This window comes from Asterias rubens, chromosome 21 (assembly GCF_902459465.1).
Source record: "Asterias rubens chromosome 21, eAstRub1.3, whole genome shotgun sequence".
Lineage (NCBI taxonomy): Eukaryota > Metazoa > Echinodermata > Asteroidea > Forcipulatida > Asteriidae > Asterias > Asterias rubens.
Window position 1 is genome coordinate 7275701 of NC_047082.1, and position 23492 is coordinate 7299192.

Here is a 23492-nt window from a genome sequence, read left to right on the forward strand (position 1 = left end):
GAACATACTTGATCGAAAAGTATTCAAAACCTTTAACAATGAAGAATTAGCTTTGAAAACTGAATATGTTAGTTGACACTCGGATGGAGAATTGTTGATGTCTACACAATAAAGGATTGAACACAAAGATATTCTAAAAACGACTCATGGACATTTAATGAATTTTCGAAGTTCACAAGTGGGATCAATAATCTCATTTCTTGCTACACTGACAGAAGAAGAAAAAAAATTCACAACAAAAAGTCAAAGGTAGTGGCAGTCGCAACTGTTGAACAGCTCATTAAAACAGCTCAATGCAATCAACTGCCCTAACAAAATAATCAACAATAATAATGATCAACCGAAGCTCGTTCAGAAGGTTTAGTGAAGTACAAGTGAGTCCACAGTCAGCTCAGGGTCGTTGCCCTAAAGAGCAATGAACTTTACATACTAGTCTGGCACCCAGTGACCTATGCAAACAACAGGTGGATGGCAGGTGTCTTTGTTGACTGATGCGACAGAAGACTCCAGGACCAGTCTGTCCACTTTTAGAGAGGTACGAGGCAGCAGTGGTTTATGACATTTGAAAGATGTATACAAAACATACAAATTGAATTGGAATAAATTGAAAGCAATTTATCCTCTATTTTTAAGCTATAATGGATAGAAGTCAGAGATGACAATCAATTCTATTGATCTTAGTCACAGTGCAACACATCAGATGAAAATGTCTTCTTTGTATCATCACTTTCTTAAAACCACCGATCCTCTCAATGTCTCATCTCAATGCGAGAATGCTTCAGGGTCGATGACCTTTGACACAAGACTCTTCGTTACCTTTCATCAGAGGTTCTCATTTGTTCCTGGATATGCTTAGCGACCTTTGACCTATTCCTCCTCTTCCTCCTCCCAGCAGTTTCCGCCCCTTTTGGAGTTTCTTGAACACTTTTATTCTTCTTCTTTCTCTTAACGGACAAAGGATTTGGTTCCTTGGGTCGTCTTCGTTTCTTCTGCCGCTCAACCTTTGACTTCTCCTCAGTTCCTTTCAGTTGCTTCAATGTTTCCTTCTCCACCGCTGAGGGTTTGGTCTTCTTTTTGGTTAATTTCTCTGCATAGTGGTTGGATGCTTTTGAGGGTTTCTCCAGGACGATTGCATTCATGTTCATGTAGAGAAGAGGGATGCCTGGGATGGTGTGAACATGCTCTGTTAACTCAGGATCCTAAAGCGTACAATAATAAAATAGAAATGGTTTGTTAACACCAACAGGAAGCCTCCTACTCTTAACAAGCACAATGACTGGGACCCCTCCCACACATTCTGGCAACACCAGAGCTTGATCTCATGACACACCATTAGGCAGTCACAAGTCAGATCAAAGATTTCCATTCTCTAGGTTGTCAATAGATATATCATCCTACAAACCTATTTAATTGGACAGGAAAACAACAACTTTGTTTTAAAACTTGTCTACCTCCAAGGGCTTCTCAAAGTGCTCATCAGTTTTTTGAAAAGGTACGAGGAGCTATATTCAAAATATAAGCCCCCCCCCCCGTTTTATGTAGCACCTGAGTTACAAGCTGCTGTGGCCAATCTTCAGCCAGCCAGCCAGCCAGAAAACAATGATGACCATCTGAACGATGATGCAATAATGGTTAAGACACTTGCTTAAGTAGGTTTGTATTTTACACTGGACACGAGGCCAGTAGTTTTAACATCGGGCCAGTAAACTCATGATTGTGTGGAATGGCTATTTACACCATTTTAACATGAGGTTAGAGAATTGTAATTTTTTCCTCACTCACATGAGGGCTTGATCTATTAGAAAATTAGTTTAAAAAATGAATTTGGCGTTTTCCTTCCTCTTTAAAATGGCTTGCAGTCTTGCCAACTCCCCCCCCCTTCTTATTTTAAACCCAGAACGTCACTGATGTTTGAAGGCTAATAATATTATAATTTTTGACTAGTATAGGTTGCCAAGAGGGGGAAAAAGTTTTTAATGTCATCTTAAGTAATTCTATGCCATCCTGGACCATGATCATCAAGTACTCAATCATTTTATACTGAATTTGAAATAAAACAAAAAAATTGGGGGGGGGGGGGCAATGGATTTTGAATGGAGGCTGTCAAGGAAAGAATTAAAGATGTCACTAAATAAACCTGCTTTTGTCGTAAAAAAAATTGCTTGGAGAAGATAAACATCAGATATAGGGAGGGGGAAAGAAAAGATGTACCACATTGTATACAAGACGCAAACGAGCAAAGTACATTGGGCCGAGTCATCTATAACGAGTCAGTTTAAACGTTGGTAACATTGGGCCGAGTCATCTATAACGAGTCAGTTTAAACGTTGGTAACATTGGGCCGAGTCATCTATAACGAGTCAGTTTTAACGTTGGTAACGGCTCCAGGGCTCAACCCGTTGCCAGCAGCCATTATTATCATCATTGATTTCAAATCGCCAGTAGCGGAAAAAAACAGTGGATTCCAGCGTTTGATAGAATCATCAGGGTTGGCTGAAGATAATTCAAACGACGGGACAAAGCTGCCAATATTTTCCGGATGGTGTAGTTTTTTTAATCGCCTCCATGGTGTGGTGTGTCAAGCAAGATGTAATGGGAGAAACACGCGGTGGACACATTCAATTAACAGGTTGGGCATGTAGTCAAATTTGCATTCTGACTTAAGCGCCCTTTCAGTTAAATGGTCACTGGCATTTTACTCCCAGCATAAATTGTTCAGGTTTTTCGTCTTTTTAAATCAAATTTTAATTCCTTTCCTTTTGTGCTTTTTTTTTAGATGAATGTTTGTTCTCAATCGTTGAATGATACAGACATCTGTACTGAAAAACAAAACTGTGTGACGACAGATTTGGACACAATTTGTTTTTTCCTTCCTCACTTTTGTGATTGGTTTAATTCATTCAAGAAAATTTAAAGGCTCGAGGAGATTTCTTTTAATCCTAAAATCAGGAAAAAACATTTCAAAATAACATGACTACCATCCATTATTAATGCACTGGCCACTCAAAGTCTCATGTACAAGTTCTTTCAACACTGAAGAGACAATTCCCAGGGGAGTTTAATTACCCCCCCCCCCCCATTTTCATTTCAAATGTTTTGCAACTTTAAAGCTTTCATGGCCGTTTCTCGCATTACGTAACAAAGAAAAAACTTGCCCTCTAACCATGCGATAAAGCAACACTGAAGTAGCCTCCATAATTCTCTTTTAATATTGAGACCTTATGAACGGAAATGCTGCTAGCTGCATCCGTGTTCAAAGCTTGTCATAACAAAATTATTATTGTTCTTTTCCAGTTTGATTCCTCTCATACTAACAGAGTCCTTCACATTTGCATTTATCTCATTGTGAATTAATGCTGCAAGCTACATGTACACATCCACATTTACTTTTAACAAGATTTTCATACACAATGTTTCCACGAAAACCTCCAACATGTTTATTTAATTTCATTGCAGTTAATCTGAAAATCCTCTAGAGGAGATTTCAGGGTGTTTTTGAGAGAGCACTTTTTAAATCACTACATGGTGCAATTTAAAGGACAAGGTTAAAAACTTCAAAACGTAGCACCACACCATGCAGGAAAATACTTAATACTGAGCGCTATTTGAGTTGATTTGAGCGCTATGTAAGAAACCACTATTATTATCATGAACAAAACATGCAAGCTACATCCACTACATTCAAACAAACATGTGAACTTCAAACATGATTTTTGTTCACTCAATTTGATTTCTTTTATTGCACAAATCTCAACATTGATGAATATGGCAAGGTGGACCCAATGCATTTTGAATAAGCAGGGGGGGGGGGGGTGTTAGGCACCTGTCTTTGTCTACTCTGCCAGTCAATCTTGTTACAATCTACACCATGTAACTCTGCATGCAAACACTGTCTGAATCTGTCAATAACCAAGTCCTCTCCTCGTTCTTTCTCAACGTACCTCACCTTCTCCACATCTCCATACTAACTTCATTTTCTCATCCATCTTCTCTCTCTACCACTCTGTCTTTCTTTTCTCATTATGACCAACCCTCCCCCCCCCCGACGATGCTGCACTTTGTTTCAGAAGTCACCCCCCCCCCCCTTGATAATGTCCTTCACTGCCTCCTACTAATCGCATGAGGTCGGTTCACCTTATTCAATTTGCATGTTGATGCAAGCCCGAGTGTCCCACGACTTTTTTCCCTGCCGAACCATGGATGCAGAGACAAAAGAAAGGAACGTGGGTATTGATCAGTGTGTAACCATCAAATTAAGAGAGGGTTGGAAAGAGTGAGGGGTTTTTCTGCAAGGCCAGGGAAGCCAAGCAACAAATACAGACAAGAGAAACGCTACAAGGAGCAGCCCCGATTGATGTGATTAGCGGAGCAAGCTGCACATTACAAGGTGCTTCCCTAGGTTACAATGTACATTTGTACATCAGGTAGTAGTGCAATGATTACCACAAAGTGTTGGACAGAAGGTGGGGGGGGGGTAGGGCTCGGGTTTCACCCTGGATCACAGGCTCGAGGCCAGTGATTTTACAGGACCAGTTCACCGGTCCTTTATTTTACAGGACCAGTTCACCGGTCCTTTATTTTACAGGACCAGTTCACCGGTCCTTTATTTTACAGGACCAGTTCACCGGTCCTTTATTTTACAGGACCAGTTCACCGGTTCTTTTTTTTACAGGACCAGTTCACCGGTCCTTTATTTTACAGGACCAGTTCACCGGTCCTTTATTTTACAGGACCAGTTCACTGGTCCTTTATTTTACAGGTCCAGTTCACCGGTTCTTTATTTTACAGGACCAGTTCACCGGTCCTTTATTTTACAGGACCAGTTCACCGGTTCTTTATTTTACAGGACCAGTTCACCGGTTCTTTAGGGACCATGGATAAATTATGTCACGGGAACGACCGCGTCGCGACGCGTTCATTTGCGTGACAAATCGAACAAAAGAAAAACTACGGAGTGGAACGCGTTCTCCTCAACCACCGGGTCTCGAGGAAGACCCACTGTATAACAAAGGAACAATGGTGTAGGCCGAAAACCACTGTGTAGTTATAATCGGCTTATCTGGGTAGATAAACCCAAGTTGTAGCCCTTTTCACACAATAAGTCAAAACACAACCGCAGATTAAAAAATAAAAAATACTACGTCTTTGCACGACCGCCATGCAAAATAATCCCCCAAAGTAAAACAAAGTCAATAGGAAAAACATCTTACAGTAAACAGTAAAACTATACTCTTTTTTGTACATCCAAGGTGTCCAAAATGTTTCATGTTTGAACAATGAAGCCAACACGTTATGAAGTTTTTCTTAAACACGCTTAATATTTCCCAAGGAACTGCTGAAAATTCACCACGTTGCCCAAGGTACCAGCGACGGCACCAATGTTGTATGAGTTTAGCTCGGGCACCAACGCTGGTTAGTATTGCAATTTTCGGACACCAGATTCTCCCGAAAGTCTTAATCTCAAGGCGGTTGAAACTAATTTCGTAAGCTGTTGCGCAATTTTTCCAACGGAGGGCGGCTCTCCCGCTATCACATTGTTTAGGAAAGCCCTCTAGCGATCAATGTTTCTTGCATTATAGTTTGTTGCACGCAAAATAACAAGACTACTAGGCCTGAATATTGAAAACACTGTGTGTGAGTGTGTAGCTAGATGGAGTGTTTGTGTACTACGATGTAATTGTGCGTTGTGTTTTGTGTGATTGCGAGCCGGTCAGCATGATTTTGCGGTACCTTTTTGAACGAATCTTGTAAGTGTAATCATCTCTGTAAACACGGGTCCTAATGTAACAATTAGATGTAGATCTAAATAAGTTGGCGATGATTTCAAATTTAAGAATAATAGTCACCACTTCAACTTGTTATGGCAGTAGCATATTATTGTATTAGCTTTGGCAAACTTGAGGGTTGGCTGTACATGGACATCTCCAACCCATTGTCTGGTGTATACCTGAGCTAGACCGCAAACACTAATCCTTCACCCCTTCGTGGCTTTACTTGCAAGCTGCCTTGTCTATGTAATCTGAACAACAAAAGGCACCAACAATAGAGTTCGATAATGAGGGACCTTAAAAATCAGTGAAGCGCTTAATCCATCTTGGGACGGGCGCGTGACAATTTTGGGACGGACTCGTTCTAGAACGAGTCTGACCGCGGTGGGCCGCGTTCTTAATTTATCCATGGTCCCTTATTTTACAGGACCAGTTCACCGGTCCTTTATTTTACAGGACCAGTTCACCGGTTCTTTATTTTACAGGACCAGTTCACCGGTCCTTTATTTTACAGGACCAGTTCACCGGTCCTTTATTTTACAGGACCAGTTCACCGGTTCTTTATTTTACAGGACCAGTTCACCGGTTCTTTATTTTTCAGTTCAGTATATTCATTTTGCTCTAATGATGCTCAAATATTGACTTTGATTCTGATAGCTATCTGTTAATTATGTTACATGTAAGTTTCAATGTCAACCTTGAAACCCAAAAGACAATGAGATCCATCTTCTCTTCTCAAAACAACAAATAAAACACTTTTGAATCTGGTCTTTTATGTCTTTCCTCATTTTGAATCTAGTCTTGTGAAATCCAACTCCAATTTTCAAAACACCATAAAGGGGTGGCACATCATCGGTTTTTAGAAGAGTACATTCATTCCAATCTTCTACATGTGTAGTTTTCAAGACACAAACAAATGCATTGCACAGCAGATACATCAATGGTTTTTAGACTTAGCTGAAGAGTACTATAGTTCAACTCTCTATCATGGGGTCACTTCTCTGGCATAAGGTCACTTACATAATAGACTTGTGCAGTGCTCTTTACACAAACATGCCCACTATACCGCTAACAACGCAGCAGGATACACATCAGTGTGATCTGCATAGGAATCGATGTACAGTATGTGTACTGCATATAATATAAAAAGTACTGGGAGCTGGTCGATGTGATGCTGATTTTGAACAACGTACATTGAAACTGGAACATTGTGTTCTTGGGCAAAACAAAAAGCTACAACAACTTTGCATCACCCAGGAGTAAATAGGTACACTGCAAGGGTAGATATTGTTGATGTGCATGATTAGCAACCTGTGCACCAACTTGGCTGACGATGCTGCATACTCCAAAGGAGCTGAGCTCATTTCAGGATTGTTTTTCAAAGGTCTTATGAACAGGGGTAGGAAAAGTGGAAGTTGCTTTGATACTATGTTTAAAAGCGCCAAATAAAAGTTAACAGCCAGAGTAGGCCGATTGGTTAGCAACCAAATTGTCACCATTCACAGTCAAAATCAAAGAATTTATACTTTTGAAACTAAATTTACCAGAATATTTACTGAATATTCTGAAATTATTCACTGTTAGTCAATGACAATTGGCCAAAGAACAAAAATCAATCAGGTTATCATCCATGATGTACCAAGTACAAAGCATTTAAAAGCCATACCTTGGACATATGTTGATGTTTTGCCAGCTGTTGCACTATCTGTTTGTGGGTGTTTTTCTATTGGAAGTCAGTGTAACCATGTGTAACACATCATAGTTTAATTTGAGTCTCAAAGATTATGGACATCAAGCTCATACTAGAGCACGTTTTTTTCTGAGATCTATTTCCGTGTGAAATAAGGTCATAATATTCCTGACAACTGAATCTGAAATCATTAAAGCAAAAACTCAACAGTTTATTTTGGTTACAACACAATTTATGAACAATGTTGAACATGGTGAAACTTGATGGCTTTTCAGTATTTTCTCCTGACTCACAAAACGGATTGAGCACAAATTGTCACCAACTAACACATTGATCCCCGCTTTCTCTTTGAAAACTAACATCTAAAAATGGGAAAGGGAACTTGTAGGAGCCCATCAGAGTATAAAATACAGCATGCTTTCTTCACATACAAACACAGGAAAAGAAACAATTGGATTTAATAAAGGAAAAGACCAAGGCATAATTGACATCTTAGGTGTATATATCCCTTTGTGGGAGTTTGCCGAATTCCCTTGATGGGAAGATCAGTCAAACAAACAAACAAACAAACAAACAAACAAGCACCAAGGCATTTTCTCCTTTGTAAAGGACACCTTGTGAGGAAATTGTAAGTATCTACTGGAGCATTTTAAGGGCACCAAGGCAATGACCAGGGGGCATGGAGGCAACCGCCTTCGCTGCCTCCATACCATGAAGTATCAGGCCTCTAGAAACTTTGGACATTTTGGTGACATCATACTGCATGCCTTTATCATGTAATTGGATTGGCATTTGTCAACCTGGTAATCAAATGAATTTTCTTTGCTCTCCAATTGGTTGCCATCTCTATCAGCAACGCCTCCATTGATATGTTATGCCAAATCCAATCAAGGATGTTCTTAGTAAATCAAACCACCCAGAAGTCCATAGCTCAGATAAACAAGGCATTCCAATCAGGAAGGGGAATTTAACAACTCAATAATATCAATAGAGGGCGCTGTTACACTTTACTAGTGGCTGAAAAGATAGTTTATGAGGATGCTACTCATAACACACTTTAATTTTTAAGTATTGTTATAAACTGTTTCCAGTGTTTTATAATATACAGAAACCAAATATGATTTCTGTTCAGATAATAATAATAATAATAATAATAACAATAATATTTATTCGGGCAATCACATTTTACAAGAACATGTTTAAGTTTTATCTTTCTAATTTTTTATATTTTTTAGCAATTTTTTTATTTTTCAACAAATCTCCTAAATTATCCAAAGTGATAGATAACTGCTAGCTTTCATGAAATAAAAAGTTGTAGAGTGAGTTAACTCAGATCTTTCCTTAAACACCCTTCAGTAAAACATCCTATAATTAACCCTCCTACTGTTTTACCATTCAATGTCGTCCTTTAATGATAGATAAATTATGCCAGCCTGCAATATGATATCATGTTGTTAATGTTTCTACATATAGCACACAAGAACACAGTTATGTTACTTCTGTGCACAGTGAGTTATGTCACAATACGCAACCAATGCAGTTGAATGATTTCAAATGATCGGTCAACCAAGATTATGGTGGGGGGGGGGGGTGGTAATATACAAGGAAATTCCCTCAACATACCTGAGTAGCGATGTAATAGTGTTGTTTGTTTTCCTCTCCAATCAACTCAGTGAAGCAATCTGCTCCTGGAACCGGCTTCTCACGATGAGGACATTTAAGAATCTTGTATCGCTTCAAGATGGCTGCCGCTCCAAACAGTTCCTTACCTAAGGATTCTGTTTCTACTATGGCACACTTTGTAGTCATGAGCTGTGGGTTTAAAGACAGGGTTGACTGTCAGAGATAGAAATACATGCAAGCATACTACTTGTAAGAGTTAAGTGATTTTAGCAGTGGGTCAGGGGTGGGTTTAACCAGTCTTTATAACCTTTAAATGTTTTGGTTTAATTTGCCATCGGTATATCAGCGGTCAATGACTGAAACAATTATTGGTTACGAACTGCCAAAACACACCCCAGTAACCATCTACACAAGTCCTATGTTTCTATCTAATAGTAATAATAATAGGCCTAATATTAATAGTAAATAGTTCTTATATAGCGCATTTCACAATAACCGTCTCAATGCACTTTACATTAGTACCCTATTAATGTCCCTCCCAATGTAAAATACGCAATATGTTTCAACATTAACATGTTTATTGGTTAGGTTTTTCAATTTTAAATATCTCCTCTAAAGCTCCGTAAAAGACACATATATGCAAAGGGTAGAAGTATTTATAAAAGCATGTTATGGTCTACTGACAGATCTAAGATACAAGGACTAAATTAAAGAAAATCACTAAATGCTAACTAACAAGTTGAAAAACCCAAATCTAACTAAAAGTTACAATAAGTAAAAAACATGCAAAACAAAACAAATGGGAAGAAAATGCATTTTACAATGTAAAACAAGGAAGGATAAAAAATAATAACAATTTCAGATAAGATCAAATTCAAGAAAAGCATTCATACAAAATCTTCAAAGATGTTCAAATAAATGTAAAAACACAAGTAGAGTTCATGAACAGTGCTTCATAAGTAAAATGAAACAATCATTAGGGTATATACAATGCAAGGAGGGATCAGACAATGTGATTGAATTTAAGATCTGTGTTGTTAGTGAATTCAAACATTTGGTTACTCACAGGAAAATGTTCCCAAGAGTATGAACATTAAAATATAGGAAAACAATTGTCAAATCTCACTTACAAAATGTCAAACCTGCAAAAACAACACGATTTATTAGAGCGAAATCTACCGACGTTTCAGCCATTTCATTGTCAATGCAATATGGAACAAAAAATACGCTGTAAAACAATGCATGATAGTTGGTCAAAAATTGATCACATTGCTATTGAGCGATGTTTCAATTCTGGAAAAAAAACATGACATAAAATGCATTTTACAATGTTTTACTGGGAAGTGTAAAACATTAAAAAGATCAGATTCAAGAAAGCATTCATACAAAAAGTTTCCAAGATTTGCAACAAAATATTTAAATGTTTGAAAACAATGCTTAGAAACAATATTATACCACAGAAAGACATTTCACGATTTCAAATATTTGGTCAACTCACAGCTCACAGGAAAATGTTCCCATGAGTATGAGCATTATAATAACAACTGTGTTCAGAATAAACAGAGCAAAATATACATGGCATTATTTGATGAAACAAATAGATACACTGTAATACTGAAAAGTGACCACATTAATGTTCAGAGACATTTCAACGCAACATTTTAAAACATGCAACACAACAAATAAAATGCTAAAAGACAATGTAGTAATCAAAGTTGTAATAAAAAACAAATCTGCAAAAAAAAGCACAAGATAAAATACATTTTTACAATGTTTTACTGGGAAGGGTAAAACAATAATACAAACAAATTTAAGTGAGGAAGCATTCATACAAAAACTTCACAAGATTTGCAACAAAATATCCACATATCTGACAAGAATGCTTTACCATACATAGCAGCAATACAAGACAATAATAATGACCTTTAAGATCAGTGCAGTGGACAGTTTCAATAAACTGTCAACTCTTCGGGAATGTTTCCCAAAGTATGTTTGGGAAGTGTTTCACAACGTGTCCATGTTAAGATATTTAGGACAACTGTTTAATTCTCGCTTATTAACATTTGGAAATCTGCAAGAAAAAAGAAGAAAATAATATTTGAGCAAAATATACAAATCAACAAGAACATTCATTGACAGATTCACAACATGGAACAAGTGTTAAAGGCAATGTGTTTACATACTGAAAATAAGGCATGTTTATTACTACTTTCCTGACAACAGCCTTACCCTAAATGTTCACAGGAATGTTATCATTTCATGCATAGGGATAGGGTTGATCAAACCAAACACATACACTGTATGCAACTGCTTTGTAAGCTCTGTAAAATATCTTAAATACTGCAGCCATTAAAACAAACAAAAACACAACAACTGGTCTCTGACTTGAGAGTTATGAATATGAAAGCATGCTATATTCAAATACCAGCCTTGAAAGACTTAACTCTTTAATTTATTTTCTACAAAATTTCTCACCTGTATATTTCCACCCAGATATTTTGGGAGTTGTTCTTTGATGTTTGTCTTGTGTCGTAGAGCCATACAAGTAAAGGTTCCATCAACAAGAACTAGATGGGGCTCTTGGAAGTTAAAGAGATTCTTGTAGAACCCAAGATAACGCCGGGCATGCTTGTAGCGTTTGATCTTCATGGCAGACTAGGTCGTAGGACGTCACTTAATCTAAATGTTAAGTACAAACGATTAGATACAAACAAGAGAATAAAAAAAATGCCTGGCCCTGGGTTTCTATTTTTAGAGTGATTTGACTTCCTGAAAGTAAAGGTACTTGCGAAGTTGCAGGCATAGTTCGCCAACCAAGAAGCAGAAGGAGTTGAGTCCAGAGTTTGACTATTCTATTGGCACTGTAGGACCAAAGTGTAGACTATAGTATTTTATAGTTTTTATGTACTCCTAGAACTATTTCGTTTTCGTCCGCTATCGCTTACGGTTACGGGAGACGATAGCGGATGAAACCGAAATAGTTCTAGGAGTAGTTTTTATGGTGCTAGTGTTTTACTTTACATTTTGTAATACGTGTCAATATCCTTCAAAATCAAATCAAATGTCTCTCTCGCTCTTGCTCTCTGACATGTCTGGATTCATCCTCCATGGCCATGCATGGTCTGACCGCGAAAGAAAGTAGTAGTGGCACTAGTGCCATGGTAGACTTGTGGACAAGTCGTTAAATCGGCCCAACGCGCTGAGATAATAGTGCTCTCGCGAGATCACTGCTCTCGCGCGAACTGATGGCTCCCCGATTTCGACTCCTCATGATGAGGAGTCGAATGAGGAGTCGAAATCGGGGAGCCATCAGTTCGCGCGAGAGCAGTGATCGCGCGAGAGCACTATCTCAGCGCGTGGGGCCGATTTAACGACTTGTCCACGGCACAAGTCTAGTGCCATGGACATGATGGACTCTCATGGAGTGGAGGTTTACAATTACATTCACAATCACATTGTTGATTTTGATTAACATTAACAACATTTGACAATAACAACAACAATTTTATTTTAATGGAAACAAGCAAAATTTCAAATTCCGGTCACCACTTCTTTTCTTTATATATTTTTAAAAATCTTATTTATTAATCCAATGATTTATCTTGTTGCTTGGTGACATTTATCATGAATAACAAACTCGTGAAAAAGTGGTGGCCTGGTACGGAATTCCCCTTCGGACTCGCCCCCCCCCCCCCCCCACCCCCATTCCATGTCTTTTAAGTTTAACATTATTAACAACAAACAATTAATTATGTCAGTGACTGGTCAGTCCGTCGAGTGTTGTCAACAGTCGCATAAACAAAACTACAGCTTACAAAAAACGCCGACAGGCTGTCCGGCATATCACTTATTATCAGATTGTGCAAGTCACTTAACTTTTCCATTAACTGAATCAAGAAAATACCTTTTATTCGGTCTTGAACTACCGCAAACTAGAAAACAATTTTTAGAAGCACGTGAACAAGGGCGCAGCCATCTTGTGTGGATGCATTGCATTGTGGGAAATCAAGCTCTTCGAAAATTATGTTTAACCGCCATGGTTTTAACAACCAAAATCGTTTATATTTTACACAAAAATTACATAAATTGTATACCTACAAATATTTATACGTGTGTATTTTTTTCAAAGTCATATTGATTTTCATTTTTATCTTTTGGCAGTATAACTATGAAGTAAAATAAAAAATACTTTTATCAACTAATGTTCACAGTTACCCATGTGAACGTTAATATTCATGAGTTGGGCGGAGCTAGCAAGCCGAGCAGCTGGATCGGCCAAACACGGTCGGTCCTCCAGTCTGTCAGTCCTCAGATACAATGCGCCCGCTACCATTCCGAAACTTTTAAAAACAAAATTTCCGATGTTTTCCAAGCGAGCCGGCCGATATAAAGACATATTGCACCATTGGCTTTTGTCAGAGTAAACATATTTTCTTCATTCGGATTACATTTAACACTAGCTCTCAACTATCGGTTTCTCATGAAGAAAGCCATTTAGTGTCTCGTTTGTAGCATGGAGGTTTTTCTACCTCCCATGGTTGTAGTGCGAAAAGAAAGAGACAATATTATTGTTTCAATTGTGATAATCAAAAAATGTAATGGTGATTTTCGTGGTTCACTTGACTTTTATTTAACTGTCTGACCTTGAACTCTCAGAAAAATTTAGCAAACAAAAACTAGAAGTCTTTAGCGATGGGTCCGCGGGGGAGGGGGGGGGGGGTGGTAACGGTTCAATTCAGGCTACGCTTGAACTGATAAGACCTAGACTAAATGCTTTCCGAAGCCAATGGGAGTTTCGTATTGAGCACATGGCCGGTCGAAACTTGACGGCCAAGCTGGCACTTTCGGCCACTTGAGTTTGTCTTGTATTTTCAAAAAATGAATAGTACCGTCACCTAATAGATCATAAGTCAGGTCATATACTTCATGGTGATATTATACAGATATTACGAACAGGCTTTATGCCATTTTGAGGTTTCAGATTGAAACAAAATGCCTGAGGAATTGACATTTCCAGCGGGTGACGCAATTTGCATCGGCCATTGTACTTTGGTTTTCGGGTCGGATGCTTCAAATTAACACTCGATCTGCGCAAACGTATATTATAGTCAAACTGGCTTTCTTGTTTCATATAATCATTAATCGTATTGCAAAGGAGAAAGCATTTATCCTTTCTTTATATCCTGGTTCCCATACCTGCGCTGCATGGGCAAAAAAACGTATATTATAGTCAAACTGGCTTTCTTGTTTCATATAATCATTAATCGTACTGCAAAGGGGAAAGCATTTATCCTTTCTTTATATCCTGGTTCCCATACCTGCATGGGGAAAGCATTTATCCTTTCTTTATATCCTGGTTCCCATACCTGCATGGGGAAAGCATTTATCCTTTCTTTATATCCTGGTTCCCATACCTGCATGGGGAAAGCATTTATCCTTTCTTTATATCCTGGTTCCCATACCTGCATGGGGAAAGCATTTATCCTTTCTTTATATCCTGGTTCCCATACCTGCATGGGGAAAGCATTTATCCTTTCTTTGTATCCTGGTTCCCATACCTGCATGGGCAACAACAAAAAACAGTTCTGAAGTCCATGTGAACTAATAATTTATGCAAACTTAGTCGTATCGTTCAGCCTTTCCCATTATGTCAATGTGCTTACGTCACCTTATTAATATCCATTTTACATGGATCGTTGTGATTTTTAGCAGGACAATTTTTTACCGGCAAAATGGCGACCGCAAGCACGTTGGACGCTCCTGTTGGAAGAGTACAAATCGATGGATTGGTGAGAAAATGGCTGCTATTTTTTACTGTTTTATGTTGTACATTTATTCAATGCTATTGATTTACAAAGAAAGTATTATGAGGATCTTTTTTATATTCGAAATAAATGAAGAAACAGTATCCATCTGGCCGCGAAATGTTTTCAGATTTGTGAAGGGTACCTGGACGTAAAAAACGTTTTTTATATTGGGAACCTGTCTATTCTAGCATGTCAAAAACTACGTTCCGGAAAATGGAAAATCCATAAAAAAAAATTAATTTTGTACATAGGCCCTATGCATATTGTAATTGTATTTCAAATTAATTACTTTGATTCATCCTTAAGAAGTATGAAATAAGAAAATGAATGGGTTATAAAATATCCAATAACGTTTGTGAACAAGCTGTAGTGTGTAGGGACTACTTAACTAGATAGTCTAGGGTTATATTATAATTTTTTATATGGTTTTTATTTTAATTTATTATATTCTGAATCTGATTCTGATTCTGAGTGAAACAACTTTAATATCAAACAAACAAGGATGGAATGAAACTAGGAAGAACAAAGTGTGATGAGGATTTTTTCCCGACTGACCCGAGCCGAGAGTTGTTGTAGTTGAGGATATTATTTATTATTTCTTATGCTTATGGTGCATTACTTTGTACTATCCACTTTAAATCCATCCACGTTTAGTGAGGTGACAGACAGCGGGTACAAACGGTATCTGATTTCTCCGTGCAACAACTCAAGTTTGATTTGTTGTGATTATTTGAACGGCAGGTTGTGTTGAAGATCATCAAACATTGTGAAGAGGAAGGAGGAAGTGCAGGAGAACTCGTCCAGGGAGTCCTTCTTGGTCTCGTTCAAGATGACACGCTGGAAATCACAAATTGTTTCCCATTTCCAAAACATGCAGATGAAGAGAACTTTGATGATGGTAGGATAAGAGTTTATAGACGGGAACAAAAGTTTGACTTTTGTGTAGTTGCGATAATCGTAACCCTCCATCCTCCCGACGGTCAGACCGGAGGGTTACGACACAAGACTGATATTATCGGTGTAACTGGCAGTTTTGACCAGTTTTTGCCAGACTCGTGATCAGATTCGTCCTTTTTTTCCACTTTCCGCACGATGTTCATACAGTACATGTACATGTACATGTACATGCCTGCATGCTGCGCAAGTACCGTGTGCTGCTCCATACCCCCACATGGTTGGGTCACGCTGATTGGTTGTTGCCAAGCAAGTGCGACGTTCAAAATCACTAGTTGACCCCGCTATGGATTATGGATATATTCGGTCAGTCTTTTGGTAAGTTTTTGTCGTTTTTTCTGCCAAATATTTTCATGATGTTGTTTTAAGGGTTCCAGATGACGTTGTCATACAATAAAGATCAACTCCATGTGTTTAGAATGTCTGTCATGATTTTGGAAAGTGGAAAAAAAGGACGAATCTGATCACGAGTCTGGCAAAAACTGGTCAAAACTGCTAGTTACACCGATAATATCAGTCTTGTGTCGTAACCCTCCGGTCTCCGACCGTCGGGAGGATGGAGGGTTACGATTATCGCAACTAGACTTTGTGATAAATTTCCTATACACCAAGTAAGAACACCAATCTTGAATCTAGCCGTGATAATCAAAGCTCTTGGTCAAGCCTCATAGGGTCAGGGAAATTTTCATCTCACAAAAAAACTGTCCATTCGAAAATCTTAAAGTCTACCATAACCAAAGGAAACAGTGTTTGACTCTATTTTGATTGATTTGTTATTTTGCTTGTCTAGTGTTATACCAGATGGAGATGATGCGGAATCTACGACATGTCAACATTGATCATCTTCACGTTGGCTGGTATCAATCCACACAGTATGGTACCTTCCTTAACAAGGCTCTACTAGACTCGCAGTTTAACTATCAACACTCTATAGAAGAATCAGTGGTCCTCATCTATGGTAAGAGGAGACTTCTTGTCTGCACTGTCTAGGTTCAAATCCTTGAGTAGAGTAATCCTTTTACAGTTCACGTAGGAAGCTAAACTGGGATGGTGCGTTGGTGACGCCATTGCTAGGGGCAAAGAGAAATGCAAGAAAGGAAATAAAATGTTGAGGACTATTCACACTGCGAGAGCTTTACATTTGCTTTGGCTTTACGTTGCATTTTAAAAGACAGAAGGTATTATATGTAAAATGTCTTGCTCAGGACACAAGCATAATGACCGGCTAAGCTGTGATTTGAACCAACACTCTTTGAGTGACAGAACTTGAGTACCGTTCAAAAGACTGCTCCAGGGTTTTTTCATTTCAAATGGGATGCATTTTACATCACAAAGAGCCAAAGTATCTCTAGTTGATTTTACAAGTTACCATGACTCCATCTTGTTTCAAACCTTTTAGATCCACTGAAGACATCTAAGTCCACGCTAAGCCTAAAAGCCTATAGGTTAACGCAGAGTGCCATGGAGTCTTACAAAGATTATGACTTCTCAACAGAAGCGTAAGTTGCCTTCCCATTTCAGAATCCACCCCAACTTCATATTGTAGAAGTAGCTTTTTTTGATTTAAAAAAAATAAAAAAATAAAAAACAATTAGCTTCAATCTGAAAGCTAAAAGATTGTAAAGTTCATACCAATTTCCAGAGAAACATTTTTTATCATCAAGAGGATGGCATTGGAAGACCCCAAAATCAATGTTGCATATTTTGAAAATAATCAGCAGATATGGCATGCTAAAAGGTTCGTGGTAACACCATGAATTAATCTCTCTTTGAATGCTGATTTTTCACAAAAGTACCAACGGACTAACAACTCAATGTTTCGATTGGCAAATTTATTTGTGTCTTGTTTTTGTTTTCTCCTGGTGCAGTTTGAAGAAGACGGGGCTTTGCTATGAGAATGTCTTTGAGGAGATTCCCATCGTCATTCATAACTCCTACCTCGTCAACACACTCCTCTGTGAACTCAAGGAAATATCACCACCCACGGGAGATAACTTTCTGAGTCTATCATCAGGGTAAGTTTGGAAGGAGTGCAAAATCAAAACACTCCTACTGCCTGCGTGTTTGTTAGATGCATCCACAATATAGAATATTGCAGCCTCACACAGTTTATCTATCATTCAAAATCACAGCGGATGGTCCGACAGTAGGAGGGTTGACTGTGTACTGTGTGGATATATTTACCGTTGCCGTCTGGCAACAGTTTATCTATCATTCTAAACCACAGTGGTTGGTAATGAATGGTCAGACTATAATCAAAGTGCCTTTTGTGCTGAGAGCAAGGAGCAAGAAAGCAAACACTGTTATAAAAACTTCCTCAATCGATGTTTCCCAGTCATTCATGTCTTGTTTTGCTTTGACATTCCCAGGAACATGTTGGAGAAGAATTTAGAGTTATTGATGGACTACGTTGACGACCTCGCCCAAGAAACCAACAAATACATGAATTATCAACGAGCAATGACTAAACTACAACAGAATAAACAACAGTATACATACAAGAGAGTAAGTTTTAGAATGAGTTCAAAGGGTTCCTGTCTCGCTCAGTTCAATTTCCCTTTGAAATTTCTTGAAGGAAAATTAAACCTTCCATTTCTCCCTAACAAGTGCCAATCAATTCACCAACCTTTGGAAAGGGTTTGGGCTGCAAGGGATATTTAAGGCGGGAACAACTGTTCTAAGAACTACTGTAGGCATGTATGTATTCTGTAGATGAGCTTGAAGAACATTGTTAACAAAATCTGCTTCATCTGAGACATTAACTTTGTTCTTCAGTGTATGGGATATTTAGTTAGTCAATATTTAGCAAATCAAAGTATGTATAAAAAAATATCAAAATTTGTTAATCATTGTGAATGGCCCCTAACCATAAAGACATTTCTTGTTTATATAACTAGATCATCCCAAATCACTACCTTCCTTTTTATTGTCTCTCCTTTCTTCAAGACACAAGAAAACAGTGCCAGGCAATCACGAGGAGACCCGCCTCTCCCAGATGAGGACCTGACGAAGTTATTCAAATCTCCTCAGCCTCCTCTCCGACTGGAGAGTATGTTAATGGCCGGTCAGATGAAGAATTATTGCACAGAGATCAACAAGATGGGAGCATCCAGCTTCGGCAAACTCTTCATGGCCGACGCCCTCCAGAAAGACAACCCCACCTCTTAGAAATGTCTTATGATTTTTAAGATTTTTCAAAAAGTTACTCGCCTACACTCTTTTTTTTTCAAGGATCTTTTGACTGCTGAACCCCTACCTTAGTCAAAATGAACCCTTCACATCTCATCTACCTAACCTCTAGTAGTTTTCACTCTGTGTGTCTTTTCAAAACTTGTTTACGTGACCCGTCTCAGGGTAGGGTCATCGTTTGGTTGTCACCGTAATGCTGATTTATAGGCAAAATTCTTAAGAAAAATACAATTAATGTCAGCTGTGAAAGTATCAACTAAATACAGTGTCTACTTTCTAGGGGAAAAAACAGAAGGATAAAAATTGTCATATTATTTTCACATAAGACCCATTTATTTATGTAGCACTTAATAGCAGAACCAGAAAACACTGGGGCGAACCCCTTCTGTTAACGAACATGGACTCTGCTGGTCAGAAACACCAGAGCTTGAGTCATGTGTGCTTGACCACTCATTCAGGACATGCTCCACACTATATCATATCCCATGTCACTCCTAAACCTGCCAGTTAAACATTAGTTGTAGTGTAGAAGGTCTGTAAAACCTCATAACATTCAACACCCTTAAAGTTCTTTGAGTTTACCAGCCGTGTTCTCACCTAACGTCTGGGGTGAAACTTGTGTTTGGCGCCCTCTAGTGTTCACTTAGTATATTTCTGTATGTAGAATGTGAAAGTGTATACATGTAATGGGTTTTATTCTTTTCCCCTTCAAATTTAAAGCACTGGTTTTGATGAACAAAAGTTGTTTTCAGAAAATTCAATCAAAAACGTTTTATTTGCATGTTTTCATTTTTAAAACCATGGACCTTGCTAACCCGAACGGATCTAACTTCTTGATTGGTTTTAGTTGTCGATTGGTTTTATTTGTTGAATGAATATCTCTAAAATGTGTGTCACAGTTTGAAACCGGCGTTGTGTCTAACTACTAGACTTGTGCTAGTCCCTTCAAAAGGACTTGTGTCCTACCATATGAATTGTTTTATTATGTTGCAGAAATTGACTCTGTTTTGGGGAGGGGGTATAGCTCCCTCTCACAAAGTGTTTCCATAATTGTAAAGAAGTTCAAAGTTACAGCCACTTCAAATGTCAACCCTACTACCTACCTAGTTCCAATAAATGAACATTATAACAATTGAAAAGAAATGTGAATTCAGTTTCTGTGTGTGTGTGACTTGTCGGTTTACCATCTTCTAAGTAGTACAGTACTTGTAATTTAAGTTAACCTTCTTATAAATAAATGCCATGTGATTAATTGTATGGGCGGGGTCAACACTTATTCTACCCTTACATCCCCAAACGCCATCCCTTCCAGCAAACAGCCCAACAGACAGAAATGAAGGGAAAGCCAGTACCACCCCCCCCCCATATCATATAAAGCACACCCCTCCCCACCCTAGACCATGCCGATATATGGCTGAGGGCGTGTCTCCCCACCCCCCCCCCCCAAATGAAGGGAAAACCAGTAGCCTGGAGAGGGATTAGAGAGGCCCACCCCCCCCCCCATATCGTATCAAACACACCCTCCCCACCCTAGACCATGCCGATATATGGCTGAGGGCGTGTCCCCTAAATGTGCACATTCTGTAACGCACTCTCTTGTAAAAAAAAAAAACTAAAAACCTCCAAAGAATCCTTAAGATTACCAGACACATTGAAGACAAAAAGCAGGTCAACCAAAACCCCCCTCACCCCCGCCCCCTCGACAATTACTCAATTACAAATAATAAACTCCAAAATTACTTACGCAATTGTTTAAGACGTGGACGGGTTTGAGGCAGGACCAATTATTAAACCACCTGTTCTTGGTATAAACATTGTAGGTTCAATGTAACAAATACAAGCTCAAGTTTAGTTCCTATACTTAAAAACAATGTAGGTTTTATAATCCAGTGTCTACCATGATGGGGTTTGATAGTCCGAGTTGCATAACCAGAGGGGGGTAAGCCCCCCCCCCCCCCCCACTCCTAGCTTCACCGCTGGCCCCCACCACCCAAAAAAGCAAAATTGCGTTTTTGCACCCGCTACGCCAGCACACAATCCAAACAAAGACAGAGCAAAGAGACATTGGCAAGAACAGGTTTATGTTTGGGGAGCAGCTCACTAGTCAAATCACTAACACACATAAAGAAAAGAACAATATTGAAGAACTTCCATATAAATCAATTTAAATCAAGTTTAATAAATCAAAATGAGTACATTTAAGACTCAGCTACTTTATATTATCACACTGGCAATTAATCGGCACGTGCACGTGGTATTTCTATCATTATCATAATAAAGAATATCACAGTTCACTTGTAATTTATAAATTAGAACAAGTTATAAGTTTTAAATAAATAAGTAAATAAATAAATAAATAAATAAATAAATAAATAAATAAATAAATAAATAAATAAATAAATAAATAAATAAATAAATAAACAAATAAATAAATATATTAAAATAATAAACAAACCGGAAAGAAAAAACTATAGAAACAGATACAGTAAGTAAAGGAGTACATATTTCTTTTTTAAATAACAAAAAAATGAAGACAATGGCTCTTTTGGAATGAATAAGTTAATAAAAACATTTGATTACAATTATTATGAATTTTCTTTCGGATAATAAATATCACAACGTTAATGTTATTATTATTATAAAAAATGCTACGTACGAGATTAAGACGAATGCTTTAGCAGTGAATGCTGGATACAATTATTTATGTACATTATTTTCAAGTTTTAATGCAATGCTGGAATTATAAGTTGAATTTATGCTCATGATTTTGTTTTACTTTTGCCCCAAGTGTGGATGGTAAACATTTACTGTAAAGTCTACAGAAAAGTTAACATGCAACTGGAAGTAAATAGAACATTCAGTCTTAGAATAATATTTGTTTTAAAGTATTCTTTTAATATTGAGCTATGTGTCTGTGTGTCTGCTTCGGAAATGTTTGTTTGTCTGCGTCCTTGATTGACTGGTCATTGTTTTGGTTTTGGTTTTCTATGGTGTGTTTTTCCTTCCACGATTTTTTGCTGCTGTTGTTGTTGTTATTGTTGTTGTTGTTGTTGTTGTTGTTGTTGTTGTTGTTGTGCTGTTGCTGATGCTGCTGTTGTTGTTCTTGTTGTTTTGTTAAGCTGTTTTGATTTTCATATTGTTGTCTTAAACGCTTTGTTAACATTGAATACTATTTTCTTATTTATTTCTAGTCTACATGCTTTTGAATACACCTTTGCTGTTGTTGCGACTGCACCTGCGCACAAAGCGAGAGCCCAGTCTAATGCTCCTAGTTCAGATGTACTAAAAGGTAATAATATTATGAGCAAGATTTCATAGCTATGATAAAGAACAAGGAATGATTATTTACAAACAACGACGACCGGTTTCAACCTGTTACATCAAACCGTGTTCAATTAGTAAGATATAATAATCAATATGGACGAGGTTGAATCCCTTAACTTACTAATGTCTTAACCAGGATTAGTTGATAACTTAACCAGGGTTTGTACAACCTGTAACCTGGGTTATTGATTCAAAGGAGTCAACCTCGACCAGTCTACATAGTTCAAACAACTATAGTTCTAATGCATGATCCCCACTATACCAGGATTCAGCCTTTACACACCGATATAGCGAGTGAAGCCAAAATGCAGCCATTTTACTAGTACCGTCATGGCAAAGAAACTAAAGCGATCCCTGGTGTTCACATGCCCAAAGGGAGGGGCAACATGGCGGCCCACTATCTTTAAACATGGTATAGCCTAGTCAAGTTTTCTCTGGTCAACATGTTCACATGATGGAAGGAGAGTAGCAACATGGCGCCTCACTGGCTTCAAACATGTTATAGTGGAGATCATTAATTTTGTCTAACACATGATCTAATACTGCTTAGAGTAGCACACTTAAGCGGTATAGTTGTAAAATACACTCAATAATACTGATGTGTTTTTACTCATTATATAATTAGCTTTGAAAGAACCGAGTACAGACGCGATCGGCAGGGGGAGGCTGGAGGCTTATGTTAACAAATGACGTCATACCTAGATATAGCATACCCCTTACCGATTTGACTTCTGACCCATACTAATATGCCAACTGCCCTGACAAAATGACGTCATTAGCAAATCCAGGAGTCGCAAAAGGATCATGGTGCCCCACCCTCCGAAAGATTTTTTTTTTTTTTTTTTTGGTGGCGAGCAGTTGATGCATTCGTCAAATCCTACCCTTAAGACACACTGGATCCGCCCCTGAGTGAAAATTACTAAACAACTACACGAGAGAAATCATAACTAAATCACTAGAAATCATCTAACTTAAATCAAATCTACAGTCACTGGTACTACAACATTTTGGAATGTATATCTTGCACAACAATAATATGTGATTCAACATAAGTCACATATATTGACAAATATTAGTTAATTTCATATTGCACTTTCCCGGCCTCCGTACCGATAACGATAGAATTAGTATTTCATA

The 23492-nt window shown here is 38.1% G+C and overlaps 2 protein-coding genes across 2 annotated transcripts; one reads left to right on the plus strand and one right to left on the minus strand.

The window, feature by feature from the left end:
• Positions 1–129: 129 nt before the first annotated feature.
• On the minus strand, positions 130–13067 carry LOC117304516 (rRNA-processing protein UTP23 homolog). The gene is made up of 4 exons (XM_033789021.1): positions 12986–13067; positions 11557–11760; positions 9082–9270; positions 130–1199 (listed from the first exon to the last, which is right to left on the minus strand). Exons 2-4 carry the CDS (start codon positions 11728–11730, stop codon positions 813–815), a joined length of 750 nt encoding a protein of 249 aa, XP_033644912.1. The 5' UTR covers positions 11731–11760; positions 12986–13067; the 3' UTR covers positions 130–812.
• A 1731-nt stretch (positions 13068–14798) lies between these two features.
• On the plus strand, positions 14799–20170 carry LOC117304513 (eukaryotic translation initiation factor 3 subunit H-B-like). Its single transcript, XM_033789020.1, has 7 exons — positions 14799–14870; positions 15630–15786; positions 16633–16800; positions 17242–17341; positions 17711–17857; positions 18212–18347; positions 18789–20170. Exons 1-7 carry the CDS (start codon positions 14814–14816, stop codon positions 19008–19010), a joined length of 987 nt encoding a protein of 328 aa, XP_033644911.1. The 5' UTR covers positions 14799–14813; the 3' UTR covers positions 19011–20170.
• Positions 20171–23492: the final 3322 nt, after the last annotated feature.

Bases quoted from the DNA above. Each gene is read 5' to 3' on its own strand.
- LOC117304516 (XM_033789021.1), bottom strand. From the start codon at position 11,730: ATGAAGATCAAACGCTACAAGCATGCCCGGCGTTATCTTGGGTTCTAC. The intron at 9,271-11,556 runs GTGAGAAATTTT...TTAAACCCACAG, and splicing joins ATCTGGGTGGAAATATACAG to CTCATGACTACAAAGTGTGC. The intron at 1,200-9,081 runs GTATGTTGAGGG...TGTACGCTTTAG, and splicing joins ACTATTACATCGCTACTCAG to GATCCTGAGTTAACAGAGCA.
- LOC117304513 (XM_033789020.1), top strand. From the start codon at position 14,814: ATGGCGACCGCAAGCACGTTGGACGCTCCTGTTGGAAGAGTACAAATC. The intron at 17,858-18,211 runs GTAAGTTTGGAA...TGACATTCCCAG, and splicing joins TTTCTGAGTCTATCATCAGG to GAACATGTTGGAGAAGAATT. The intron at 18,348-18,788 runs GTAAGTTTTAGA...CCTTTCTTCAAG, and splicing joins AACAGTATACATACAAGAGA to ACACAAGAAAACAGTGCCAG.